Genomic DNA, 18042 nt, shown 5'->3' with positions numbered 1-18042 from the left:
ATGGACCAATGGCTGGGGAGGGAGACCAGTGTCCCGGCCAATGACGGAGGCGGGGTCTGGAAATAAACATCACCTTTATTCATATACAGAGGCTATAGAGCATTGGAATGAACATGGAGAATGGGGGGGGGGCGGAGCTCAGCCAGGGCAGGGGGCGGAGCCTGTAACAGGGGCAGGGGGTGGAGCCTGTAGCCAGGCCCTCCTCCCCCCCTTTTCTCAATCTGTCCAACAGGGGGAGCCACTAACATTCGTCCTCCCCCAGCAAAGCAAACAAGTTCTGGCTTGAGAGTTTCCCCTTCAGCACCCTCCTGGGTGGGGCCTGGGCTGGGGCGCTGCTCCCTCCTCCACTGGAGGCAGCTGGTTCTTCCTCCTCCTCCTCCTCTTCCTCATCGGCATCACGGTCCTTCTCCTCATCCTCCTCCTCCCCAGAGCTGGATATCTCCTCTTCTTCCTCCTCCTCTTCCTCTGAACTGCGCCGGCTGTGCTTGCGGTGAGCCTCCTGCAGGGCGGCGATCTCTGCTGTCTCGGGATGGTGCTCCCACATAGCTGAGGGGGACAGACGGATGGTCAGGGGTGGGCTGCGAGGGTAAACCACCATGCTCAAACCACTAGACCCCACTCTCCTCCCAGAGCCAGGACTAGAACCCAGGGAATCCTGACTCCCAGCCCCCCCACTCCAACCCATGAGACCCCCACTCCCCTCCCACAGCTGGGGATAGAACCCAGGAGTCCTGACACCCAGACCCTCTGCTGTAACCACTAGACCCCAAAACCATCTGCAAAATTTTTTTGATTTTTCAACCTGATTCAATATAAAAAGAAAAAAAGGCAAAATATCAGAATCTCCTGCCTAATGGTAATTCTGATTTTCACTCATCTCTTAGATTTTCTATAAGTGCACACACACGCTCACCATAACACACGAGTACATGAACGGTAACATATTTATACAGCACGCTTCTGTGGCGAGAACGAAGAAAGCAGTCACTGTTAACTACTACTGATTATCATTCGTAAACTTATTTTGAATTCAAAGGAGCGGAGACTCGTTAGCAATGAGTAACTATTGATGTAACTGTCTTCAGCACATGGCCCATCAGTGAGTTTATGAACTGTTCCTAAACTACTCCTTGGGGAAAATCATTGCTCGCTAACTTCATTAACGAATTCCCAGGCCAACATCCTCTCGCCCGACCTCCTGCATAACACAGGCCCTGGTTTAAGCGTGTGAACCAGAGCAGCCCTTTGAAAACATCCAATGTTGATTTAAAAGCTGCCCGTGACCCACCACGGCCCTTGGTAAATTGCCCCAATGCCCCTCACTGTTCAAAACATATGTCTTTCCACCCTGAATCCGTCTGGCGTCAACTTCCAGCCGTTGGATCTTGCTCTAAATATCAACAGCATCAATAATGGCCGAGGTGGCGAGGGAAGGATTTTAGAATTCTGAATAGGTTGGATATCGGGATAAACGAGCCTTAAAAACTCATCAGCCTTTCGCTCAGGGGCTGAGGTTAAAATTCTGTCATAGAGGATGGTGCCGAGTCACTGGGGTGAATTCCCAGCCATTCCTGCCTTTCCCTGAGGGGGGCAAGCGGGGTAGAAATATCACTAGCCCAACACGACTTGCCATTGGCTACTCACCCTCCCGTGGCCATTATAGGCAACCTTCCATTGGATTGGTAGGATCTGGTCCTCCTGCCCAGACTCCCAGAGGGATGCTGGGTAAATACCCACAATGCCCTGGGAGGGCAGTCCCCTCCCCATCCCAGTACCTTTCTGAGTGGAGTAGCCGGGAGGCCGCAGACAGAGGCAGAGGCGCCCGTCCACCGCCAGCCGCAGGATGCTGTTGGCAGCTCGGTACACGTCGTTACGAGCCGCTTTGGCCGTCTTATAACCGCGCTTCTCGGCCCAGGCTGGGGAAAGAGGGCGAGATGGGGTCAGCATGGACCACAGCACCCCCTAGTGCCGCACTGGGGCCAGCACTGACTGCCAGGGGAGAGCGCCTCCCTACTGAGCCCCCATCCTGCTCCCTGCAGCACAGCGCCCCCTAGTGCTGCACTGGGGCCAACACTGACTGCCGGGGAGAGCGCCCCTACTGAGCCCCCATCCTGCTCCCTGCAGCACAGCACCCCCTAGTGCCGCCCTGGGGCCAACACTGACTGCCGGGGAGAGCGCCCCTACTGAGCCCCCATCCTGCTACCTGCAGCACAGCGCCCCCTAGTGCTGCACTGGGGCCAACACTGACTGCCGGGGAGAGCACCCCTACTGAGCCCCCATCCTGCTCCCTGCAGCACAGCGCCCCCTAGTACCGCACTGACAGCCAGGGGAGAGTGCACCTTATTGAGCTGCTGTCCCGCTCCCTGCAGCACAGCACCCCCTAGTGCTGCACTGGGGCCAACACTGACTGCCACGGGAGAGCGCCCCCTACTGAGCCCCCATCCTGCTACCTGCAGCACAGCGCCCCCTAGTGCCGCACTGGGGCCAACACTGACTGCCGGGGAGAGCGCCCCTACTGAGCCCCCATCCTGCTCCCTGCAGCACAGCGCCCCCTAGTGTCGCACTGGGGCCAACACTGACTGCCACGGGAGAGCGCCCCCTACTGAGCCCCCGTCCCACACCCTGCAGCACAGCGCCCCCTAGTGTCACACTGACTGCCAGGGGAGAGTGCACCTTATTCAGCTGCTGTGCCACTCCCTGCAGCATGATGCCCCTCTAGCGCTCAGACCCCATTCACCTTCACAGATGTCCCAGGCGCACCACCGGGTCTCGGGCTTGCCCTCCTCGGCATTGGGGTGGCGCAGCTTGAGCAGGGCTTGGATGGGGATGCGGCCAGCCAGGTATCCCACGGCGTTGTAGGGCTCCTGGATCTGGGAGATGGGGTAGATGCCAGACAGGATCTGCAAGGAGAGACAGGAAACAGCGTGGGTGTAATGCCAGCATCCGCCAGCAGGGGGAAGATGTCTCACTGCCGCCATGACCAGGGATTTGGCATAAGTTATCCCAATATTACATGGGGGGAAATTAATGTATGGCGAGGGGAAGAGAACAGAACCCAGGAGTCCTGGCTCTCAGCCCCTCTCCTCTAACCACGAGATCCCACTCCCCTCCCAGAGCTGGGGTAGAATCCTGGAGTCCTGACTCCCAGACCCCCCCCACTCTAACCACTAAACTCTCCACACACACACCCCAAGCCAGCTGTGGGGCAGTACCTGTAGCTCCCTGTGCACCAGGGAGGGGAAGATGAGGCCGGGGCAGTCGCAGAGGCGCACGGTGGGGGTCAGGAAGTAGGTCTGGAAGTACTTGGTGTGGCCGGGCGTCCGGGACACACTCACCACCTTGTGCCCCACCAGCCCGTTCATCAGCGACGATTTGCCCACGTTGGGGAACCCTGGGGGAAGGGACGGGGTCACAATGTGGACAGAGCCCCCCAAACACCCACCCAGAAAAAGCCACCCCCCCAAGGTCCTCCCCAAGTCCGATCCAGCCCCCCAACCCCCCTTTTGTCCCCAAACCACCAGTCACCCCCTCTGCACGCCCCCTTCTCCCCACCCACCCGCAAGACACCGTGTCTCCCCTTCATTCACTGCCCCCCCAACCAACCACCCCCCTCCACATCCTGCACCACCCCTTTCCTCGAACCCCCTTCCACAGCAACCACCCCCCATTTTCCCACCTGCCCGGACACTGTCCCCCTCAGATGTCCCCTCAAAAACCCCATGGAGATACCTCGTCCTCCACCCAGACACCCCTTCCCCTGCACCCATTATCCAGCCACTCCAGCTACTGCCCCCTAATCCTCGCAGTCCAAAGGGGCCCCAAACAGCAGATCAGGAGAATGACCCCCTTTCCCCCCTCCAGTGCAGGATGCGCTCACCCACACAGCCCACGGTCAGAACGCCGTCCTTATAGAGCTCCTGGGAAGGAACCCCGACATCCATGGCCACGTCAGTCTGGTGTTCCACCACCACAGCCGCCCCTTCGTCGTCGTCGTCCTCCTCATCCGAGTCCTCGGCGGGCAGGTGGGCGCTGGCCGCGTCCCGCTCGATCTTCTCCTTCCAGCTGCTCAGGTCCACTGGGGAGGGCAAAAGGGTCAAAGAGAGGCCAACCAATGACTCTGCAGCACGTGCCCTAGGGCTGGGCAAGTGTGCAGGAAGCTAAGCAGGGTTTGCTCCGCTCAATGCGTGGATGGGAGATGGCTCTGGGGGTGCCGTGCTGCAGGGGGCAGGCTCTCCCCTTGCAGTGCTGACCCCCATGTGGCACCAGGAGAAGCTGTGGAGCAGGGTAGGGGATAAGACAGTAATGACCCTAAGGGGAATGTTATAAATGGTCCTCACCTTTCCCAGCAGTGATGGTCTCGCAAGCATGGAGCAGCTGCTCTGGTCCCATGGCCGTGCTCCTGCCCTTCCTCCGCTTCCGCCGCTTCTTAAACACTGACACACGAACAGGGAGAAGCCTGAGGTTAGACTAGGGGCCAGGACTCCTGGGTTCTATCCCTGACGGGGGAGGGGAGTGGGGTCTAGTGGTTAAAGCAGGGGGGCTGGGAGACAGGACTCCTGGGTTCTATTTCCCAGCTCAGTATTAAAGTTTTCCAATGTCACATCCCAATATCCAGGCACTAATTCATCTGCGGCCAGATCAGAGCCGGCGCCCCCTACAGGGGGAAGGCCCAGAGTCCCATTCCCCAAACCCTGAATCAGCCAGACCCCAGCCCTGGGGCTGGATCAGACCTGGCACCCCCTAGCGGAGAACGGCCCCATATCCCATTCCCTGAGCCAGCCAGTCCCCCGCCCTGGGGCTGGATCAGACCTGGCGTCTCCTAGCGGGTAACGGCCCCGTATCCCATCCCGAGACAGCCACTCCCCCGCGCTGGGGCCGGCGCCCCTGAGCGGAGGCGTTACCTGTGCTGGGATCCTGGCTTTGCTGGGGGTAGGAGGTGAAGCAGACGACGTGCACCTGGGGGAAGCGGGTCTGGAAGTAGTGCTTCCAGGCCACAACCAGCGCCGGAGGCGCCAGGTCGATCTTGTTCAGCACCAGAATCAGGTTCTTCCTCATCTCTTTGGTCACAAAGTCGTACAGCGCAGGGGAGAAGTTAATGACCTGGGGGCGGAGACAGGGACGGCTGAGCCAAGGGAGTGGGCTCCAGTGGGTTAGAGAGGCAGGGCTGGGAGTCAGGACTCCTGGGTTTTATCCCCAGCTCTGGGAGGGGAGTGGGGTCTAGTGGTTAGAGTGGGGGGGGGGGGAGGGCAGGAGCCAGGACTCCTGGATTCTGTCCCCAGCTCTGGGAGGGGAGTGGTGTGTAGTGGGTTAGAGCCAGGGGAGGCGGGAGAGGAGATGGGAACCAGGACTCCTGGGTTCTGTGACCAGCTCTGGGAGGTTGTAGTGGTCAGCAGTGGTCACCGCCCCATCCATGCTGACCCCTTCAATCCCGTTACTTTCAGGAGCTGGGACGGCAGCAGCTTTAGGCCAGGACGCTGGCAGTTGAGGGAGGGAAACAGAGATCACGCAGGGACTTTACAGACGTGGGGAAGGGAGCGGTATCCTGGTTTGATACCCTGTAACGCTGGGACACAGGAAGGGACCCAATGACCCACTGGGTCACATCCAGATGCCAAGAGAGAAGGGAGACCTCAGGGCTCCCCCCACAATTTGTATGGGACCCCCAAGAGCCCCTGGGGCAATTGCTCCAATCTCCTGTGTCCTGTGGGGGCTGCCTGTGGACAGGGCTCCTGAACTACCCCCACAGCAGGACCCCAGCGGCTGGGAGTGAGGCTCTTCAACCCCCCACCCCCACCACAAGCTGTCCCTGCCCCCTTGCCCTGGGATCCCAGGCAGGGGAGGGGCCCTTACCGGATGACGGACGTCTGTGATCAGCAGGATGATGTCTGACATCTCCAGCACCCGCCACAGCTGACGCCAGGTCTGCAAGGCAAGCGGAGAGGGGAAAGCCCCCGAGTCAGCCAATCCCCTTACCCTGGGGCTGGATCAGAGCTGGGGCCCCCTAGAGGGGATAGGCCCCATGTCCCATTCCCCGTGCCCCCGAGCCAGCCAGTCCCCCGCCCTGTCCCCACGCTACACCCTGCCCTAGGGCTGGATCGGTGCCAGCATCCCCCGGAGGGGAAAGGCCCTACGTCCCCGCTCACCTCCAGGTTATGCTCGAAGTAGCTTAGCTGGCTGGGCTGGTAGGTGCTGTAGATTCCCTCCAGATAGTCCCGGAAACACTTCTCCTCCCGCACCAGCAGCTGCTCCTTGCTCATCTGGTAGCTCCAGGGGGGGCGCTTGGGGAAATCCAGCACTGGAAGGGTGGGGCGGGGGAGAGAAGCGGTCAGTACGGAGGGATCCCAATCTTGAGAAGCTGCGAAAGGGCCCTCCAGCAACCCCAGTGAATGCGAGCCGGCCCCCGGGAACCAGGATTCCATCACCCATACATGGTCCTCAACCAATATTCCCACCACTGCCATGACCCGTTGTGCCCACACGTCAGCCAGATCCAAGTTCCTCAGAAAGCAAGGCGTCAGCAGGAGGAGGGCAGCCTGGGGAACTCCCCGCCATAGGATGTTTGCACAGACGGAGCCAAGAGGGAGGGGAAAAATTCAGGAGGGTCCTGGCCCCTCCAGGCGATGTCCCTCCCCACTGCAGCCCCTTGCTCACCGGAGCCGGATCTGTAGACGTCCTGTATGTCCAGCTCCTTCTCGCTCTCCGGGACGGGCTCCAGGATCTTCTCCTGAGCCACCTTCTTGCGCCGCTCCAGCTCCTCCCGGCTCTCGCGCTCAAAGTGAAGCCGGTACCTGGCAGCGGGGGGGAAGTTACAGAGCATCAGGCCAGCTGGGAGACCCAGGGGCAGAGATCCTAATTGTCCCGGTTCTCCTCCCCAATGGGGGCTCCCAGCGCTGCCAAGATGCCAATCCAGGTCTCCCACCTGCATCCGGACCCAAACTGACCCTGCTTAACTTCAGATCTGATGAGAGGTGTCTCAGACAGTTGGTCTCACTGGCTTGATCTAGCGCTAGCCAGGGGAGACTGGCTGGGTCATGGGGGTGGAGAATGGCACATGGGGCCTTTCCCCTCTATGGGGCGCCAGCTCCCATCCGATCCCAGTGTAGGGGGACTGGTGGCTCAGGGGAGAATGAGACATGGGACCTTTCCCCTCTAGGGGGCGCCAGCTCCGATCTGATCATTCCTGTCTGAGTGTAACCCGTTGTGGGGTCTCAGCCCAGCCACCCGCAGTGCAGGCGCCCTGTCCCCACGCTACACCCAGCACTGACCAGCCCCCATGCTGGCAGCCTCATCCGGGAAACTGAGGGCTGAACCGGCCACAGAGTCCCAGCTCCTCCCTGTCCCCTAGGGGCAGATCCCTGCAGGGGCAGGGCTGAGGCCCATGAACAGGGGCGCTGTGTGTGTTGGGGGGAGCTCTCCCCGACCCAGCAGGGAGACCCCCGACGCAGCCACCTCTCCCCAGCTGATCTGCCATGGCTGGACTCGTTGCATAGGGCCTCACAGGCCATAGGGCCCTTCGGTACAGCCGGATCCACCGAGGTAAACCGCTCTCCCCCTCCACTATAACCCCCCGTCCAGCAGCAAGGCTAGACCTGCCCAGGAGGGGACAGACCTCAGAGCCAACCCCGGAGCGGCAGGTTGGCCTAAATTCATCCCACTGCAGCTATCAACAGGGGTGACAGAGCAAGGGGGCGTGGGGGAGCCAGGACTCCTGGGTTCTATTCCCAGCTCTGGGAGGGGAATGGGGTCTAAGGGAGCAGAATCTAGTGGTTAGAGCAAAGGAGCTGGGAATCAGGACCCTTGGATTCTACACCTGATTCTGCCACATATGCTCTGTGTGACCGGCTCCATGCCTCAGTTTCCCCCCGATCACCGCCCCTCATTACCTGTTGGGGTCATAGCTGCGGTCCCCCAGCCTGCGGACTGCTGGCTGCTGGTTGAGTTTCCGGACCTGCAGGGACAGGGACTCGCTGTCCGACGTGTCTGTGTGGTCCTCCCGCCGCTCATGGCTGCCACTCCGGCTGTTGGAGCTCGACCTCACGCCATCAGGCAGACCTGGGGCACAGAGAGGGCAGAGTCAGGGACCTGTCCCCACTAGGAGGCGCTGGCTGCGCGCCGGCCCAAGGCAGCATAATGCACCTCCACAGATCAAGGCCCCAAGGTCAGACCCAGGCTCTGCAATGCAGCCCTGCAGGGCCCATGACGCTGCGTCAGGGCTGCTCAGAGCCGGGGACGCTTGCAGCGTATCGCGTGTCTGCGGCAACAGAGTTGGGGGCTGGATCCAGTCTCCCTCCCACGCAAGACTCCATCCCCCTCAGAGACTGCAGAGGGGATGGCATCATTCCTCATGAAATGGGAGGAGCGTCTAGTGGGTTAGAGCAGGGTGGGGGCTGGGAGCCCGGACTCCTGGGTTCTATCCTCGGCTCTACCAGTGTGACTCTGGGCAGGCGCTGGAGTTGAGCGAAGGATCGCCGCAGGCAGGAATTTTTGAGGCGCCTTGAGTGGATGTCAGCAGCAGAGCAGAGGGTCACCCAGGGGCCGAACGAAAGTTGGGGGAGGAGATTAGTGTGGCCAGGGTGGGGCTCCTTATCAGCCGCTCCCAGACGGTTTGTGAGGCAGGGCCGAGGAACGCTGGCTTGCAGCCTACCTCAGCCTCAACAGTCAGGACTCCCTAGCACAGGGCACCACCGTCCACCCAGCCCTGGGTCAGAGGCAAGCACATGGCATGGCACAGTGTGGGGGCCCCCTGTACCACTCCCTGCAGCACAGCACTCCCATGTGCCATATTGGGGTCACACTGACTGCAACGGGAGAGCGCCCCTACTGAGCTCCCATCCCGCTCCCTGCAGCACAGTGCCCCATAGCACTGCACCCAACACTCAAATGGCAACAGCGGCTGGAAATACCTTAGGCAACCACAGCTGCCCTTCTGAACAGATGCCCTGGCCACACTGATCCATGGCCCCCCTGTGAAGACCTCGGAGGGTGCCAGGGCTGGCGCCGCATGCCAGAGGCAAGCTCCTTGGCAAGGCACAGATGAGAGAGTCCTGCACATTGTGCTCTTGACCGGCTGCCAGCTGAATTCTGGGTAACAGGGCTTTAACACAGCTCGGTTTTGCCTGGGAATTGCCTTGGTTTATTGTCTAGGTGCTCAAAGTCCAATGTTGCATCTCAGTTTGGGGATATAGGGCCTTTCCCCTCTAGGGGTGCCAGCTCTGATCCAGCCCCAGTTGATACCACTTTAACATAGCCTGTTCTCTATTTTATAGCTCTCGCTGAGTTTTTGCCTAGCAATTTCCCTTGTTTACTGTCTTCAATGCTTTAAGAACAGGCACCAGGCTGCATGCGCTCTCTCTCCAGGGGACTTAGCCCAGAGTCAGACTTATGCGGGGGAGGGGGGAAATGGGACATGCCCAGGGCAGGGCTTGCAACTCCAGGACTGGCTACCCCCAGATGTTAAGCTAAACTGGGGGCTTGCTAGATTGGTGCCTGATTGCCACAGCGCAGCACTGGGGGAGAGCACCCAATTGTTTTGCTCGGAAAGAGGGCCTTTGTGCCCAGGGAGGTTGTCTAAATTTCTACAGGGCGCTGGGATACTCCACGGCCTCTCGTCTGCCTAACTCCCCCACATTAAATCCCCCACCCCCACCATGCTCCAGGGGCCCTAGGCAATTTCAAGTGCCAGGATTGAGTCAGCCCCCAGATGTTGGGGTGGGGAGAAGGAAAGGTCAGTGCCCAGATGTTTTGGGATGAGGGGGGGGGGGTTCCCTCAATATTGGGGTCGGGAGATGTATTTTTTGTAAGGAAAATGTTCACTCCCCAGCTGTTGGGAACGGGGGGGGGGGCAATGGGTCAGTCTCCAAATATTGGGAAGGGGTTTAGTGCCCAGATGTTAGTGGGGGGAGAGGGAAGGTCAATGCCCAGATGTTGCTGGTGGTGGGGGAGGGGGGCGGTGCCCAGGTGTTAGTGGCAGTAAGGGAGGGGGTTGGTGCCCAGATGCTTGTGAAGGTCAGTGCCCAGATATGGGTGGGGGCAGGGAGGTCGGTGCCCAGATGTTGGGGGAGGGGGGGAGGAGGGGTCGGTGCCCAGATGTTGGCGGGGGGAGGGGTCGGTGCCCCGATGTTGGTGGCCGTGGCCCCCTCCTCACCCCGTTTCCGCTCCCTCTTGTCCTGCAGCTGCTTCTTCTTCTGCTTGGCGCTAAACGGCCTCTTGCGGGGCATGTCCCGGCCCGGCCGCCGTCCCGCAGCACCGGGAGGGAAGCGGGAAGAACCACTCTGCAGGCCCGAGGGGGAGGGGGGCGGAGCAAACCACTGTGACTGGAAGAAACCACTGAGAACCCGGGCGGGAGAAATCTGGGAGAAACCATGGCGGAAGGAGGAATAAACCACTGAGACGGGGGGGAGAGGAAACTTGGAGAAACCACTGAGGAAGGGGGGAATAAACCACTTGGAGCGTGGGACAGAATAAACCACCGAGAGCCGTGTGTGTGGGTGGGTGGGTGGGTGTGAAATTTGGGAGCAACCGCTGAGGGAAGGAATAACCCACTCGGCAACTGGGAGAAACCACTGAATGGTGGGGGGAGAAGAAACCATATAGATCCCAATAGAGCAGGGAGGCAGAATAAACCATTTAAAGATATGGGGAGGCAGAATGAGAAGGGAGAGGAACTATTAAGAACAGACTAGTCTGGGATAAACCATTTAGCTGGGGGGATATCAGTGTGGCAGGAGTCTGGGCTAAACCATTCAGATCTGGGGGCAGTGAGACTGGGTTGTACCATTAGAGGGGAAACACTGGTCTCTACTATTTTTGTTAAAGGTGGGTGCAGTGGGCGGAATTATTTACAGGGCAGAGATGTGGATGAACCATTCTGTTGCTGGGGGTGGGTGTGCTAGGACTAGGTTGAACCATTTTGAAAGGGGGAGGGATTTCAACTATCCCATCCCTTCCCATTTAGGCTCAGGAGGAGGAAACACGGAGACAATGATAAATCTTTCAGTCTAGGTGTATGGGAGCAACTGGGCTGAACTACTCAAGATAAGAGAACAGGAGGGAGAGTGGATTAGAGATGGAACCCAGGAGTCCTGGCACCTGACTCCTAGTCTCTGTGCTCTAACACACTAAACCTCACTGACCTCCCAGAACTGGGACAAAACCCAGGAGTCCTGATTCCCAGCCCCTCGCCACCCCCTCCGAACCCACTGGACATGTCAAACTTTACATTATGTATACGTTTTTCTCTTGTTAATTGATAGATAACTATAACCAAAGTAGATTTGTCTACCCTGATTCTGAGGCAGCTGGATAGCACATCAGTTTCTTTGGGGCTCTGGGAACATTTAATGTCCAAATCAGACCATTTTTCACCAACAGAAGTTGGTCCAATACTATATGTTACCTTGTCTCATGTTTCAACCAGTTAGTTTTGTGAAGAGAGGGTAGGATACTTCATATGTTTGACCAGGATTCATGGATTCTATTCCCAGGATCATCCCAGCCCCGCCAGCATGATGGCACATGCGAGGTCATGCCACACTGGGTGACAGAATGGACCATTTTTAGGAGCATGCTGTCCCATTCCTGCTGGAATGACAGTGCCTGTGAGGTCACGCCACATGTGGGGAGGGTGGCGTGCTCTTTAAGAGCCAGAGGGGGTGGAATCACATTCCCCCAGCTGACACCGCAGTCCCCATACTGGATGAGGGACGAACTTTTTAAAAAGAGACCTGCCTGGGCATGTGGCCTCCCTGGGATGGAGTTCCTCTGGGCAGCATCCACTGTCTCTTTAGACGCCTTTAAGGAGCGGCGGGCATTGTCGGCGGTTCTCTGCCTGGCATCCCTCCTCCAGATCCCTGATGTTCAACCTTTAACCCTCACTCCTGTCCCTGTTGCCCCCTAGTGCTTTCTCCCCGGCTGCGCTTTCGTGGTTCCTCCCCCTAAATCACCTGGCCCGGCCTAGCACCTGCAGACAGCACTGCAAGGACAGGAGCCTGGCTCCCAGCCCCCCACCCCACCTCCCAGAGCTGGGGACAGAACCCAGGAGTCCTGGCTCCCAGCTCCCAGTGCGGGGAACAGATGGGGGTAACATGGTGGCGTTGGCTTTGGTGCGACAGTTGTGCGATGGGGCCTTGGGGTGCCACCTGCCCTATGAGCATCCCCTTGTGTTTGGCAGGACAGGGAGGGACCCCTAGGCTGGGCCTGGCTTGGGGGACTCCCTGCCCCCAATCAGCAGCCCCCACTTCCATAGAGGACTGAACCACATCATTGGTGTTAAGGGGCTTATCTAGCCACACAACAGTGCGTCTCTACTGCTCCGCGGCTCTCTATGGTGCCGCGGAAGCCACTCTGGGCTGGGCGCTTCCGGCACTCGATGGTCAGGCTGGGCCGCCCCGCGCAGGCGCAGTGGTGAGGTTTCCCAGCTGCTGGCCGGGACTGCATGTGAGCGCTGGGCGCGGTGACCGGCCATGCCGAAGGGGGGGAAGCAGCCGCCGCGGCCGCCGCAGGAAGAGTGGATCGGGGATGGGGAGCAGAAGGTTGGGGAGGCCGCAGGTGAGCAGGCCGGCCTGGGCCGGGCCGTGGGGGGATACACAGGGCCGGGTGGGATTGGGGCGCGGGATGGTTGGACCGGACCAGACCGGGCCGGGGGGAGAAGGGAGGAACAGACAACCTGGGGTGGGGGCAGAGAACGGGGGAGATTGGGGCAGGGGGTGGTTGGACCGGAGGCGGAGGGAGACTGAGAACCGGGGGCAGAGAACCAGGGGGGGGCAGAGAACCGGGGGGGGACTGGTCCATGGGGGGTACACAGGGCCGGGTGGGATTGGGGCGGGAGGTGGTTGGACCGGGCTGGGGGAGGGGCACAGAGAATCGGGGGGGTGGGGGGATGACCGAGAACCGGGGGGGACTGGGTTGGGGGGTGGGGGGAGTGCCGGGGGCGGAAGTACTGGGTAGGAGTGGTCTGGGGGGGACGGGACAGTACTGGATGGGACTGGGGGGGGGGTTAGAACCTGGCCAAGGAGGGCTGGGCTGGAGTGGCATAAAAACTGAGGGACTGAATTGGGCCAAAGCAGGGGGAGAGGGGGCTGGACCCTAAGCTGGCTAAAGTGGGGGATGAGATGTGGGGGAAGAGACCCTGGAGGGAAGGGGGGGGGAGTGGAAAGGAGGTTAATGGGGAAGAGACTGGCGGGAGGAGGAGTCCTGGGGCAGGGCTAGATGGGGAGAAGCTGAGCTGGAACCGAAGCTGGATTATTTGGGGGGAGGGGGGTTGGGTCTGAACCAGGTGAGACACTGGGGTGAATCATTGGTTTCAGAGTAGCAGCCATGTTTGTCTGTATCCGCAAAAAGAACAGGAGTACTTGTGGCACCTTGGAGACTAACAAATTTATTTGAGCATAAGCTTTCGTGGGCTACAGCCCACTTCTTCGGATGCATAGAAGAAACTTCGGAACATATATATACACACACACACACATACAGAGAGCATGGAAAGGTGGGAGTTGTCTTACCAACTCTGAGAGGCCAATTAAATAAGAGGGAAAAAAACTTTTGAAGTGAACCAGGTTCAGAAGGAGGGAGCAATGGGATGAACTAGGCTCAGCCAAGGCTGATCTGGACTAAGGTGGGGGTGGAGGACAAGAGGTGCCCACACATCCACCCACGAGAACTGCCCCAGGTGGGACCCAGACGGGCCTGTGCAGTGGAGGGAGTGGCTGTGGATAGAGAGGTCTGGGAGCCAGGACTCCTGGGTTCTATTCCCAGCTCACCGTCGGGAGTGGGGTCTAATGGATGAGAGCGGAGGGGCTGGGAACTAGGATTCCTGGGTTCTCTCCCGCCTGCCTGGATTAATCTCTCCTGACTTGTTTCAGACAAAGTGGTGAAGAAGGGCAAGAAGGACAAAAAGACCAAGAAGTCGGTAAGAAGTGGAACTGAGCCAGGCCATGCTGGGGGAGGTGTGAGCTCTGGTACAGGAGCCTAGTGGACAGGGGATTGGGCTTTAACTCAGGAGACCTCGGTTCTACACCCGCCCTGCTGTGTGACTTGAGTTAAATCACTTCTCTTTGTGCCTTAATATCTCCTCCCACCATATAGCTAGTTACATGGACTGTCTTTCACTGTGTGTCTGGGCAGCGCTTGGCACAACGGGGCCCTGATCTTAGCTGAGGCAGGGACTGTCTCTCGCTGTGTGTCTGGGCAGCATCTGGCCATGATCTCAGCTGGGGTTTGTCAATACTAAAAATGGGGACGAGTAGCTGTGTCTCTCAGATCTCACTGCTAGGGGACAGGCAAAGGAAGGTGGCTGGATCTCCCATAGCACAGTGCAATCTCCCATTGCCGGGGGTGGGGGGAGTGAAACGGGAATGGTCACCAGCTAGAGTGCCCTTCCCTCACCACTAGGAGCAGGGAGACTCCTGGGGGGTGGGAGGGGGTAGGAAGCAGAGCTCTAATCTATCCCTGCTGCCCTCCCCAGTTCTTTGAAGAGTTGGCCGTGGAAGAAAAACAAGTCAGCGAGCAGCAGGCTGTCATTAAAGAGAAGGAGCAGCAGCAGCAACAGGTGAGCAGCTAAAGCAGGGGTTCTCAAACTGGGGGTCGGGACCCCTCAGGGGATCACGAGGTTATTACGTGGGGAGTCGCTAGGTTATTATATGGGGAGGTCGCGAGCTGTCCGCCTCCACCCCAAACCCCGCTTTGCATCCAGGATTTATAATGGTGTTAAATATTTAAACACGTGTTTTTAATTTATAAGGGGGGTCGCACTCAGAGACTTGCTATGTGAAAGGGGTCACCGGTACAAAAGTTTGAGAACCACTGAGCTAAAGGAACTCCCCCGGGGGGCTGCTGGATGTTATTGTAGGACCTACAATAACTATGCTGCTAGAAAGGGATGCCTTGCTTAACCAGGGCTCCCCCGCCCCAAGATTCTCATGGGGCTGCGTGCAAGGGAGATATGACCCCCCCCCCCACGTCTCATCTCTGTCTCCCCCACCCCAGCTTCAACAACAGAAAAAGAAACGAGAAAAGAAGAAAGACAAGAAGAAGAAGGAGGCAGAGGAGGATGAGGAAGAGCACCAGCTGATCGAGAAGCTGAAGAAGCTGTCGGCTCCGGGCAGCGATGAGGATGAGGAAGGTGAGACAGGATGAGGCTGGGGGCCAGGACTCCTGGGTTCCATTCCCAGGTCTGGTAAGGGAGTGAGCGCTAACTGTTAGGGTGGGGGTGGGACCTGGAGGTCAGGACTCCTGGGTTCCATACCCCCCAAGTAATTAATCTGGACAGCTGGCAGGAGCTCAACTTGCCACACTTCCACGCCCTGGAATATGGTGATTGTTTTTGGTGTGTGAGGGGTTAACGTGGTGGGTAATGCCTGGTGCAGGGGGGCAGGTAGACAGCGGCTGTGGTGCCATCTCTGGGGTATAAAAAGCAGCGCCATTCTGCCACTGAGCCCAGAGGGGGGCCCTCTCCAATCCCTCCTGAGACCTGCCCCATGGGATGAGAAGCACGGGCCTCTCTTCTCCATGGCCTGCCTTTTCCTAGCCCCTGCCCCATTGCACTAGCCCCTTGGCTCCAGCCCCTACGCCAGGAGAGCCCAGCCCCACATGCGTCAGCAGGGAGCTAAAAGATGACAACCCACCAGGAAGCCCTCCCATCCCAGATCTCCCAAGGTGCTGGAGGACCAAGATTTCTATGGGTCTAGCTCCCCATGGAGGGAGTGGTTGTGTCTCCGTTCCATCGATCCCTAAAGTCCTTCTCTCGTTTCCTTTCCAGCGACTGTTCCCATCACCAAAGGTGGCAAGAAGAAGAAGGTGAGACTCTAGGCTGAAAGGAGCCATAGGGCTCAGGAGAGCTCTCTAGACTTGGGCTGCAAGGGGCCCTACACAAGGGAATGGGCTGTAACTGGGGGTGGGCTGGAAGGAGCCCTAGGGGTTGCTGTGTAGACTCAGAGTGCGCTGGGGAACGGGCTGTAGGGGACAGCCCCTGGGGAACTGCTGCCCTGGTTGAGATGGGACCTGATGGGGCATCTACTTGAGGAATAGGTTGTAGGGGGGTGATCCTGCCCTGGGTTTCTGGGGCGGGGCTGGTGATGGGGAGAGAGGAGATGTCCACTCTTTGCTAACGACCTTGGCTTTACCCTCCCCTAGGGAGGGAATGTGTTTGCCGCCCTGAGCCAGGAACAGAGTGAGGAAGAAGAGGAGGAGGAGGAAGAAGAAGAGACGCCAAGACCTGCCAAACCCAACAAGAACAAGATCAACAAGGTTAGGTCGCTTGGACGAAATCTAGCACAGAGCGGGAGTGGGGACATCTTCTAGTGGGTTAGAGCAGTGTGTGTGTGTGTGTGGTGGGGGGGGGGGGGGGGAGGGTGTCAGGACTCCTGGGTTCTATCCCCAGCTCTGAGGGGAGTGGGGCCTAGTGGTTAGAGCAGGGAGGGCTGGGAATCAGGACTTGTGGGTTCTATCTATCCCTAGCTCCGGGGGGTGGCGGGGGGCGGGGGCTAGTGGTTAGAATAGGGAGGCTGGAAGGCAGAACTCCTGGATTCCCAGATCTATTGGAGGACAAGGAAATGAGGGAATAGCCCCTCCCAACAGCCTGGGAGATCATCCCCTCCCCCCCAAGGGACGGTCCGGGAACCCCCGGTGCTGGAGATGTTCCGTACCAGGCTTGGCCAGAGCCCAGGGGATTAGACTGTGGGGGTCGCTCCTCCCCTGGGGGTGGGGTAACTCTTCCAGTGCCAAGTTGTGGGGCTGACATGTTGCCTCCTGCAGGCCCCACCTGATGACAAAGAGGAGAAGCAGCCAGGGAAGAAGTTGACAAAGGACGACAAGCCAAAGGGAAAACAGGTCAGTCTCCCATTGCCCCCATGTTGCGTAGTTCCCACTGGTCTTAACCGGGACGGTCATGGCTAGGTCTGGCATGGATTGGAGTCAAGACTCCTGGGTTCTAGCCCAGCTCTGGGAGGGAAGTGGGGAGCAGTGGGGGATGGGAGCCAGGATGCCTGGGTTCTATTCCGAGCTCTGAGAGGAGAGCAGGGCCGGGGGGGAGGGGGGCTGGGAGCCAGGACTCCTGGGTTCTATCTCCAGCTCTTGGAGGGAATTGGGGTCCAGTGGGTTAAAGCGGGGGAGGCTGGGAGTCCCATGTGGCCGAATAGCTTAGCCAACCAGCTGCATTATGAGTTTTGGCTCCGCTGGCCAGGGGTCTAATCGGGGCAGTGGGACGGGGATGCTGGGCTGGGTCAGATACACTCAGAGACGCCGCGTCTCACCGGGCCAGGATTTGCTCTGTGCTCTCAGCAGGAAGAAGAGGACGATAAAAAGAGGAAGAGCAGGAAAAACGAGAAGAACAAAGGGAGGCAGCAGGTGCGAAGCTGGCATTTACAAGATTCAGCAGGATTGGCGAGTGGAAACCAGTTCCCCAAGGCTGCACTAGGGGGCGCTGTGCTGCAGGGAGCAGGATGGGGGTTCCGTAGGGGGCACTCCCCCCTCGCAGCCAGTGCTGGCCCAATGCCCCAGCGCTGCACTAGGGGGCGTTGTGCTGCACAACATGTATCTGGTGTTAGGAACTGAGGTTGACTTCATCCAACCCTGCTGTCTCTAAATGCTCTTGTTTCTCCCACGGCTCCCAGGGAGGAGGATCAGGCTTTGCTGTTCTGGCCCAGAGCGAGGAAGAGGAGGAGAGTGAAGAGGAACCCAAAGGCAAAGCAAGCAAGGTGGGCAAGAGGAGTACTGGGCGTGTGGCATCTAGTGGGTTAGAGCACGTGGGGCTGGGAGCCAGGACTCCTGGGTTCTATCCCCAGCGCTGGGAGAGAGGAGTGTCTAGTGGTTAGAGTAGGAGGGGCTTGGAGTCGGGGGGACTGGAAATCAGGACTCCTGGGTTTTAGCCCCCGCTCTGGGAGGGGAGTGGGGTCTAGTGGTTAGAGCAGGAGGGTCTGGGAATCAGGACTCCTGGGTTCTATCCCCATCAGGCAGAATGGCCCAACTAGCATTATGGGGGTTGGCTTCCAATGATTACTCCGGAATTGACCCCATCGGTCTGATGTGGCGCAGTGCAAAGGGAGGCCA

At 59.0% G+C, this 18042-nt stretch overlaps 2 protein-coding genes across 4 annotated transcripts in view; one reads left to right on the top strand and one right to left on the bottom strand.

The window, feature by feature from the left end:
* Positions 1-57: 57 nt before the first annotated feature.
* On the bottom strand, positions 58-10324 carry GNL1 (G protein nucleolar 1 (putative)). Its single transcript, XM_008175846.4, has 12 exons — positions 10145-10324; positions 7884-8052; positions 6652-6788; positions 6144-6295; positions 5851-5922; positions 4902-5100; positions 4338-4433; positions 3878-4075; positions 3213-3391; positions 2738-2900; positions 1776-1916; positions 58-546 (listed from the first exon to the last, which is right to left on the bottom strand). The coding sequence occupies exons 1-12, from the start codon at positions 10215-10217 to the stop codon at positions 242-244; spliced, it is 1884 nt and encodes a 627-aa protein (XP_008174068.3). The 5' UTR covers positions 10218-10324; the 3' UTR covers positions 58-241.
* A 2047-nt stretch (positions 10325-12371) lies between these two features.
* ABCF1 (ATP binding cassette subfamily F member 1) overlaps positions 12372-18042 on the top strand; it is a 20338-nt gene continuing 14667 nt past the window's right edge. The window contains exons 1-9 of one of the 3 annotated variants that reach the window (XM_042861166.2): positions 12373-12546; positions 13860-13906; positions 14462-14545; positions 14983-15118; positions 15755-15792; positions 16129-16242; positions 16750-16824; positions 17278-17340; positions 17607-17690. In XM_042861166.2, coding sequence (XP_042717100.2) covers positions 12462-12546; positions 13860-13906; positions 14462-14545; positions 14983-15118; positions 15755-15792; positions 16129-16242; positions 16750-16824; positions 17278-17340; positions 17607-17690 — 726 coding nt within the window. In that variant the 5' untranslated portion in view covers positions 12373-12461. Of the gene's footprint in view, positions 12547-13859; positions 13907-14461; positions 14546-14982; positions 15119-15754; positions 15793-16128; positions 16243-16749; positions 16825-17274; positions 17341-17606; positions 17691-18042 lie in introns of all 3 variants that reach the window. The other 2 variants (XM_008175848.4, XM_008175849.4) reach the window with 2 other exon arrangements.

Source organism: Chrysemys picta, chromosome 12 (assembly GCF_011386835.1).
Source record: "Chrysemys picta bellii isolate R12L10 chromosome 12, ASM1138683v2, whole genome shotgun sequence".
NCBI lineage: Eukaryota > Metazoa > Chordata > Testudines > Emydidae > Chrysemys > Chrysemys picta.
Note: the sequence above shows the minus strand (reverse complement) of the source record. Positions and strands in the feature narration are given on the sequence as shown.